The following is a 10,522-nucleotide window of genomic DNA, read 5'->3' as shown; positions in this document are numbered from 1 at the left end:
ATGTTTCTAACTCTCTATCCCTCTCCCTTCCTCTCTATAAAAAATCAGTAAAATATATTAAAAATAATAAAATAATAATTTTATGGTTGGGGGTCACCACAAGATGAGGAACTGTAGTAAAGGGTCGCGGCACTAGGAAGGTTGAGAAACCAACTTAAAACCAAATCAAGTGCATAAATTGCAAATAGCTGCACTGATTATCTACCTCAAATCAGAAAAGTTATTTAAATTTCCACCCTTGGACTACTTTATAACTCCAAAAATTATAAATGATTAAAAATTACACCTCTATTATCTTATCCCTAACATTTTTACTGTCAATACTTTTATTTTTATTTATTTATTTTTTAAAATATGTTTTATTGATTTTTTACAGAGAGGAAGGGAGAATAGAGAGTTAGAAACATCGATGAGAGAGAAACATTGATCAGCTGCCTCCTGCACACCCCCGACTGGGGATGTGCCCGAAACCAAGGTACATGCCCTTGACCAGAATCGAACCTGGGACTCTTCAGTCCGCAGGCCAACGCTTTATCCACTAAGCCAAACCGGTTAGGGCGATACTTTTAAATACATACAGAAAACTGCTATTCAGTGAGAGACTCTTAAAAAATTATATAATTTATAACTCTCATATCAAGGAAAAACAGCACAAATTAACATTCAATTTTGTCATTATTGTGCAAAAACTTAGTATAATTTACTGACAAAATTTTAAGTGGCAAATTCTCTGTTATTGAATGACAAAATATTTTTTGAAATATTGGGAAAAAATGTTAGCCTTTTACCTGAGTTAATATAATTATTTTCTTTTTCACGTTCCCTTCTGTTTTTTTCGTTTTGACATATATTTTAACAGAGCTATAAACATAGTATACTCATCTGACATTTCATAAATACTTTTCCAAATTGCTGGTGAGCTCCATATGTTTTAATGGATATTTAAATGGATAGTTCACCAAATTAAAATATCATTCTCTTATCATTAAATATTAACCCATTCTCTTATTAGTGAATATTTAAAATTCTCCTAATAGCCTCCTGTTATAAACTAGAGGCCTGGTGCACAGATTCGTGCACTGGTGGGGGGCATGGCCAGCAGGGATCAGCCCCTGCATTGAGCGTCTGCCCCGTGGTGGTCAGTGAGCATCATAGTGACTGGTCAACCAGTCATTCTGGTTGTTCCGCTGTTAGGTCGCTGGGCTTTTATTATATAGGATAAGAGCAGTAAGCACATCTGTGTGGCTCTTTCCTTTTTAAATTGTACTCAGGATTAAAAAATATAGGAAGGAAATTATAAGCACACACACTAAAAAGGCATTTGCACAGCTCCTGCCAAATACTGTCAAATAGCCTTCCAAAAAGAATGCAAGGAATATACTAATTTATAGGACCAACAGCAATGTATACAAATATAAGCATTTTGGTAAAATGAAGTATACAGCTTAAACAGTAAAGTAGCAAATCTTAAATGTATAGTGCAATGAATTTTCACAAATGTATATACTCATGTAACCAGTACCTAGCTCAACATTATCAACACCCAGAAGCCTTTTTTACATTCCCTTCCAGTCATTAGCCCTTGACAAAAGTCGCCACTTTTTAATTTCTATCACCATAGATTATTTTTGCCTGTTCCTTACAGCATGTTCTCTTTTGTGTTTGTCTGTTTTCTCTCAACATTATGTCTGTGAGACTCATTCATGCTTTGCACTTAGCAGTTCACTTTTTTCATTGTTGTAATCAGTATAATGAATATAACCAAATATAACCAATCTATTCTACTGTTGATACATTTAAGTCCAATTTTTGACTACTACAAATTGTGCTGCTATTAATATTTTTGTATGTCTTTTGGTAAACATATAGATGCAGTTCTGTTGGGTACATACCTGTTGGGTGAAATTGTTAGGTCCTATGTTTAACTTTTGTAGATATTGCAAAGCAATTTTTAATGATGGTCATACTAATTTGCAGAGTACATTAGTAGAGAGTATGAATGAAAATGTATAGTCATTTAATATTTCACAAAGCTTTTTGTTATGAATTTCTAGCTTAATTTTACTATAGTCATAAAAATAATTCTGAATAACTCCTTTAGAACTTGTTGAGACCGCATGCTCAAGATACACTGAATGTTCCATGTGTACTTAAAAAGAAAGTGCAGCCCTGGCTGGCGTGGCTCAGTGGATAGAGTGTTGGCCCACTCACCGAAGGGTTCAATTCCCAGTCAAGGGCACATATCTAGGTTGCAGGTTCGATCCCTGGCCCCAGTACGAGTGTGAAAGGCAACTAACCCAATGTGTCTCGCTTACATCAATGTTTCTCTGCCTTTCTTCTCTCTCTCACCCTCCCTCCCTCCTTTCCACTCTCTGTAAAAAACAATAGAAAAAATATCCTCAGGTGAGGATTAAAAAAGAAAAAAGAGTTTTTATTGAGTGTATTGCTCTATATATGTCAAATAGGTCATATTTGATAGTTTTATTGTTGAAATCTTCTATCCCTACTATTTTGCCTGTTTATTCCATCAGGTGTTGAGAAAAGTATGCTCAAGTATCCCACTATAACTGGATTTATCTCTCTCTATTTACATGTTATATTTTGAAGCTTTGTTATTAGGTTTATATAGAGTTTATTTCTAGATGAAGTGAACACCTTTGTAATAATGAGATATCCCTCTGTATCTCCAGTTTTTTTGGGTTAGTATGTATGGCATATTTTTCTATCCTTGTACTATCTACCTTCCAATGCCCTTATATTTAAGCTGTTTCTCTTAAAAAGACCACATAATGCCCTAACCGGTTTGGCTCAGTGGGAAGAGCGTCAGCCTGCAGACTGGTCCCAGGTGGTTTGATTCCAGTCAAGGGTACATGCCTCAATTGTGGGCTCAATCCCTAGTGGGGGGAGGGGTGCAGGAGGCAGCTCTCTCTCATCGATGTTTCTAACTCTCTATCCCTCTCCTTCCCTCTCTGTAAAAAAATCAATAAAATATATTTTTTAAAAAAAGACCACATAGTAAGATTTTTGCACTCTCAGGTATTTACCCAAGAGAAATAAAAGCACATGTCTGCACACAGATTTGTACATACATGTTCCTAGAATCTCTATTTGTAACAACCAAAAAGTAAAAACATGTCCATCAACATGGATAAACTGTGGTACAGCCACACAATGGAACCCTATCTGTATATAGAAAACCCTAAAATGCAAATAGACCAAATGGCAGAACAACTAAACAACCAGTAGCTATGACGTGTGCTGACCACCAGGGGGCGCATGTGGAACATGGCAGGCATTGGCAGCAGGAGGCAGAGCGCAGAACATGGAGGGCGTCAGCTGCGGTGGGATGGTGGAGCAGGTGAACGGTGGCACCAGACCAAGGCGGGGCACCAGTCGCTGTCATCAGAGCGAGCCTCTGGTGGTTACTGTAAATTCTTTGCTCCTGCACACCGCTCACACCCGCTGCCACCGGAGCCGCCACTCACACCTGCCGCCAACGCCAGCCCCAATCACTCAGCACTGTCAGCAGGTACGAGTGGCAGCTGCCGGCCCCGATCACCCCTCAGGGCTTATCCACCTCCACCCTGCTCCTGAGGGGCAAACAGGGCCAGCAGCCGCCTCTCACACCCGCTGCCGGTGACGGCACCACTTGCAACTGCTGCCGGCATCGGAGCTGCCGCTCATACCTGCTGCTGGTGCCCAGCGCCAGTCCCGATTGCTTGGCACTGTCAGCAGGTGCGAGTGGTGGCTGCTGACCCCGATCGCCCCTGAGGGCTTCTCCACCTCCCCCTGCTCCTGAGGGGTGATTGGGTCTGGCAGCTGCTGCTCGCACCTACTGATGGCGCTGGGAGTGAGGCTGCTGGCAGACAGCGGACCAGGGGCCGTGGCAGGGGGTGGGAGGGCCAGGTGGAAGCACGGAGGATGGGCTGAGACCTGCCTCTATGCCCACCACAGCCTTGAGGCCCACAGTTCCTTTCAAGGTTCACGAATTCGTGCACTGGGCCTCTAGTACAGCAATAAAAAGGAATGAAATTTTTACAAAGGAATGAACTAGTGATACATGCAACATAGATGAATGCCATGATAATCATTCTAAGTTAAAGAAGACAGGAAAAAAGTGCATACTTTATAATTCCATTTATATAAAATGCAAAATAATTTATAGTAACAAAAAGCGGATGAATAGTTACAGAGGGATGCAAGGAAGCAGGCAGGAGGTACAGGAGGGAGGGAAGGGGGGAACACAAAGGAGCACAAGATAACTTTTAGTAATGATGAATATGTTCACCTACATGGCCATTAACAAGTCAGTAAACTGGTATAATCATCAATAGAATGCTTATCAATTAAAAAAAGGAACTAATACATGCAATAACATGAATAATCTCAAAAACTTGCTGAGTGAAAGAAGCCATGCAAAAAGGAACATATAGTCTAAGATTCCATTCACATGAGCTTCTAGAACTGGCAAGGCTAATACTATAGTGATAGAAATCAGACCAGTGATCTCTGGGACAGGGAGTGGGGGCATTGACTGGAAAAGACAATGGGAACTTCCTCAGGTGATGAGAAATATTCTAAATCGTTTGATTTTATTATATGTAAATCATACTTCAATAAAACTGATTTAAATTAAAACCATATTTAGCAAGTAATATATATCCTATATAATAAAAAGCTAATATGCAAATCGACCGAATGGCAGAATGACCGGTTGCTATGACGCACACTGACCACCAGGGGGCAGATGTTCAACGCAGGAGGTGCCCCCTGGTGGTCAGTGTCCTCCCATAGGGGGAGCGCTGCTCAGCCATAAGTTGGGCTCACAGGTGCCCCCTGGTGGTCAGTGTGCTCCCATAGGGGGATGCTGCTCAGCCATAAGTTGGGCTCACAGCTGGCCAGCACAGCAGTGGTGGCGGGAGCCTCTCCCACCGCTGTGGCAGTGCTAAGGACCCCTCAAGGAATGTCAGACTGCCAACTTAGTTGGACATCCGCTGAAGAGTCCCAGACTGTGAGAGGGCACAGGCCAGGCTGAGGGACTCCCCCTCTCCCCAGTGCACAAATGTTGTGCACCAGGCCTCTAGTATGTGTGTGTGTATATATATTTAAAGTCAACTGTATTTACACCCACCATGATGGCTATAAACAAGAAGTACTGGCAAGAAGATATTGGAACCCTCATACATATTGCTGGTGGGGATATAAAAGGACACAGTCACTTTGATAAAGAGTTTGGACTGGCCGGTATGGCTCAGTTGATTGAGCGTTATGCCAATGCACCAAGAGGTCATAGGTTTGATTCCCAGTCAGGGCACATGCCCGAGTTGCAGGATGGATCCCCAGTAGGGGGCATGCAGGAGGCAGTAAACTGATGTTTTCTCTCTCATCAATGTTTCTAACTTTCTCTCCCTCTCCCTTCCCTCTTTCTTAAAAAAGTCAACAAAAACATTTTTTTTTAAAGAGTTTGGCAGTTACTAAAAAAGTTAAACAGAGTTACCATATGAACCAGGAATTCCACTGCTAGCTATATACTTAAGAGATGTATCCAAGAGATCAACCAAAGGACTTATATGCATGCCTATAAGCATAAACAATAGACACGAACACTGAAAGGGTAGGGGCATGTACTGGGGGGTGGGAGTGGCCAGGGAGGGGTCAATGGGGGGAAAAGGAGATATATGTAATACGTTAAACAATAAATTAAAAAAAATTTTTTTTGAAGATTTCTTCCAACCTTAAAAGAGATGTATCCACACAACTTTTACACAAATTTTCATAGCAGCATTATTCATAATAGTCAAAAAGTAGAACAATCCTAAATGTCCATCAGTGATGAATAGATGAAAAAAATGTGATATATCCATACAACAAAATATGTGGCAATAAAAAAAATGTAGTGATTCATGCTAAAGTATGGATGAACCTTGAAAACGTTACATTAAGTGAAAAGAGGCAAACACTAAAAGCCACATATTACATGATCCTAGTTATATGAAATATCTAGAATGAGCAAATCTATAGACAGAAGACAGAGTGGGGTTGCCAGCAGCTGGGATGACAGGGGAATGAGGATTAAATAGTGGAGATGGCCGCACAACATTGTGAGTATACTAAAAACTACCGTGTACACTTTAAAACAGTAAACTTAATGGTAGGTCAATTGTATCTGGATTTAATATATATTTTGAAATTTTAATACATATTTTGAAAGAGTCAACTACAATGAGAAAATTCTGAGTGTTTTATTAAGCATAAGAATGTGCACAATGTATTGCTATGTGTGATATAAAGTAAGTAAATCCCTTCTTTCTCCATGGAGTTCATAACACAGCGTGTAGACAAAAACATATTTCCATAAATGACATAGTTCTCTGACAGATGTACAGAAACTACATCTACCACTCACAGAAACTACATAGCAAAGAAACATCAAGAATGTATATAGTTACAAGAGCCTAGAAATCTTTTTTCCCTTACCTCCATGGCTTCCTGAGCAATCTCTGGCATGTGTGACTGAGGGACCAGTTGGACAAGGCCTGTAATTAATTCTGCTGTACTGCCTTGGGTTTCAGGCCCCTGTTTTCTTGGATTCTGCAAGGAAAAAAAGCAATTTTTAATAAAAATAACTATTTGACAGTAGCTAAATAGAGGAGGGAATGTAGAGTGACTGTTAATGGATATCAGGTTTCTTCAGGGGGTGATGAAAATGTTCTAGAATTAGATAGTGTAATAGCTACCCAACCTTGTATATACTAAAAACTAGTGAATTGTACAATTTTAAATGGTGACTTTTATGGTATTGAATTATATTGCAATAAAAATTATGGAATTTTTTAATAAATCAAAACTGCTTTTGTTAAGGAGTTTCTTAGTCTACATTTATACTTGTTCATTAATGTAAATAATGCCCAGCAAAAAAAATCCTAATTGAAAGAAAATAAACTAGGTATCAGCTTTTCATAAGAAATCGTATCAGCAATATAATTTTTTGAGCAACACTACAATGACTAAATCATATATCTCTGGTTTAGAACTTATTGGTTTAGATCTTATAAATGATTGTGATCAAAGGCAAAGAACATGCATGTTGGGTGAGGGTTGCACAAATATCCTGTGCAGCCCTCTTGTCCAGTACAGAGGAGCTACCCAAATTCATACAGGGCTAGAATTCACACCTCCAGACACCCATACCTCAGTCTCTTTAATTGTGGAAAATCACTGTGTACTACAAAAAGCCAACTGGAGGTGTATATAAATGCAAATGTCTACCTACTTAAAGAAACTAAAAAGCTTCCTAAAACTCGGAAGCATCTAGTTACACTTCAAGAATATATGGTTCAGTAAAGTGAAGCCAGTGCATCTTGTGCCCATATTTGTATTTTGCTAACTACAGATTCTTTCCCCTCAAAATGATTAAGGTAAGCCCTCACCCTAGCATGTCTATAATTCAAAATTGTTAGCCTATTTTCTAACATTATATTCAGTCCTTAACCCAATAACATTTATATTCAGTTGTTAATAACCTGATACCAAAGACTTGACAAGTAAAAAAGATGTGTTTCCTACCCTCCAGGAACATGCAGTCTGATGAGAAAGAAAAACATCAATAAAATAATCAGACCCATAAGCGTTAGACTGCAAATGAGATAAGAACTATAAAGATACATGCTGCTATGACCACCTGTAACAGGGAAATCTGACAGCATCAGAGAGGCTTCCTGAGGGCAGGGATGATAGCTCAGAATGAGCAGGAATTACTATGTGAAGAAGAGAGGGAAGCATATAGTATGCAGAGGGGACAGCAAGTGTAAGGGTAGATATGAAAGAATGTGGTAAGATGGAGAGAAAAAGCAGGCCATTGTGACTAGAGAAAAAAGAGATACAGAAAAATATGCTAGAATGGCAGGTGGGAGTCAGATTTTGCGTAACCTTGCAGGTCTACTTGGAGTTTGGTCTTTATTCCAAGAGCAATTTCAAGTAAAAGTTTTAAGCTTGGCAGGGAACATTTGCTTTTTAAAGAGATCACCATAAATTTACTGCAGAAAAATGATTAGAGAGGGGCAGGAGATGATGCAAGCTAAGTAATTAGGAGGCTTGAAAAAATGAGAATAGAGATGATAGATATGGAAGACAATAAAACTGTATTACTTTAAAAATAGCATGATTAAGATCATTTAATAATTATTCCTATATTTCTCCTATTTACTAAAATTTAGAATTTTTATATGTAAAATATGAAATAATGAATCACTGTTTTAACTTACCTTTGGTTACGCTGAGAAAAGTTATTTAACCACTAGATGGCAGCAAAGAAAATAATTTCAATTTTAAATGTGCTTGCCAAATTTCAAACTTGGAACATAGCAAGTTTTGTTTAAATTCTTATTCTTTTAACAATAAAATATTTAAAAATAAAATATTTAACACATATGGCACCAATTACTTTGGTGCCTTCTTTGATCCTGAATTTTAGCCATGCAGAAAGAGTAATACTAATATATATTTGACATGCATGATAAAATAACTTGTGCTATATAACAAAAGGATAAGGAAAAGAGTATTTCATTACTTATAGAGTCTCACTGATAGTCTTTATGAAAAATTTCTTTGCCAAAGTTCTAGCAATTTATTCTTTTAGACTCCCAAATATGAATGGGCTTTTCAATAAGTTCAAAATGTCACTAATCCTTTGAGGAATTCTGTCTCCCTCTCTGTCTTGTTTCTCTCCAGAAAAAAATACTCACATATACCCTTTTCTTTTTTAAAAATCAGGGTGTTCCAAAGAACTCTTGAAACTATGGATATCAAGTAATAAACTCCTATAGTATAGTAATTTGAAAAATATGCCATCAAAATAGAACATACCTTAGAACTTATAAGGCCTACTGTAGAGCAAAGCAATAAGAAGTCTTTCTGGATGCTGCTCTCCAGAGATGGGAGAAACACCACAGAAGTTAAACATGTTATCCTAAGAACTTCACAATGTATTACTGTTACAGCTGGGACATTAATAATATTAATGCCAACTATTCTACTAACAGAAATAACAGCTAACATTTGTGCATATTATGCATTTATTATACATTGTTTCTAAAACATAACATGTTGGATCTCAATCTTCTTAATCTCTCTAAAGTAGGAAGTATTATCATAGCATTTCACATGAGAAAACTAAAGCACTGAGAGGTTAAGTCACCCAAATCACATAGCTTGTCTGTCTCCAGAGCCCATGCTTTTAATCACTTCATGTAACTATCACTCATTTACATCTGCTAGTTCCTAATTATGTTCTGTACCAGACTGATGTTCTCTGGAAACTAATACCATCTGAGGCTATAAGAGCAGAGTTATGACAGTAAGTGGGTGCTAACCACACCCATTTTCATCTCTTCCTTCCAATACAGAATTTGTAGGCAAAGCCAGTGATAATAGAAGGCTGACAGGAAGAAAGGAGGACAGAAAAGCTAAATGGTTTGGCAATAGCAATCCTATCCTATATAATAAAAGGCTAATATGCAAATTGTCCCCTCGGGAGTTCAACCGACTGGGAGTTCGACCGCCCACTATGATGTGCGCTGACCACCAGGGGATGGCATGACACAAAGGAAGGCCCTGACTGATGTGCGCTGACCACCAGGGGGTGGCATGGAACAAAAAAGGCCCTGACTGGCCCTGGTCGCAGGCCAGGCCTAGGGACCCTACCCATGCAAGAATTTCATGCACCGGGCCTCTAGTTATATATTTAAAAAACCAACCAGCCCAGCCAGCGTGGCTCAGTGGTTGAGCCTCAATCTATGAACCAGAGGTCACAGTTCGATCCCTGGTCAAAGAACATGCCCAGGTTGTGGGCTCAATCCCCAGTGTGGGGTGTGCAGGAGGCAGCTGATCCAATAATTCTCATCATTGATGTTTCTATCTCTCTTCCCCTCTCCCTTCCTCTCTGAAATCAATAAAAATATATTTTAAAACACAAAACAACCATATAGCTGTAGAAAGCACTCTTATTTATGGTTTGCTTCATTACCTTCACCCCCATCCCAGGATAATGCCTGAATAACATATAATCTGGTAACAGGGTAAGGACAGAAGAGCTTACCAAAGTATATTAGTTAACGATAAGGAAAATAAAGAAGTAAAACATCTGATCTAATTCTATTAGTATTCTCTATTAAGTTTGTTTTCTTAGTGATATCTTCATGATCAGAAAGGAACAATAAGTGATCTTTAGCTAATAATTATATTCAAGGTCTTGGCATTTCAGTTAAACCAAATTAGGTTAATGTAATAATTCCAAGGTGTTTCATAAAAATACTTACACAAAGCAAGAGCTTTGGATCTGCATGAATTAGTTTCACCATGGACAAGAGAAGATACTTATAACTTCTTGTCTCCAGGTCTGTAGGTTTTTCTTTAAATTTAAGGCTTGTTACTTTTTCCTTAAACGTAAGACTCTAAAAATAAAAAAAATGACATCATCCTATAAGAATCAGATATTGCTCAAGATGATAGCTATCCAACTTTT

The 10,522-nt window shown here is 38.5% G+C and overlaps 1 protein-coding gene across 1 annotated transcript in view; it reads right to left on the bottom strand.

Moving 5' to 3' along the window:
- The window catches only part of NF1 (neurofibromin 1), a 327,459-nt gene that overhangs the window by 141,601 nt on the left and 175,336 nt on the right, over window positions 1-10,522 (bottom strand). Inside the window, exons 19-20 of the mRNA XM_014548834.1 lie at window positions 10,317-10,451; window positions 6,478-6,591 (exon numbers count right to left, since the gene is read on the bottom strand). Coding sequence (XP_014404320.1) covers window positions 6,478-6,591; window positions 10,317-10,451 — 249 coding nt within the window. The remainder of the gene's footprint in view (window positions 1-6,477; window positions 6,592-10,316; window positions 10,452-10,522) is intronic.

Source organism: Myotis brandtii, unplaced genomic scaffold (assembly GCF_000412655.1).
Source record: "Myotis brandtii unplaced genomic scaffold, ASM41265v1 scaffold523, whole genome shotgun sequence".
Taxonomy (NCBI): Eukaryota; Metazoa; Chordata; class Mammalia; order Chiroptera; family Vespertilionidae; genus Myotis; species Myotis brandtii.
The sequence above is the reverse complement of the archived record's forward strand: the minus strand, read 5'-3'. Positions and strand labels throughout refer to the sequence as shown.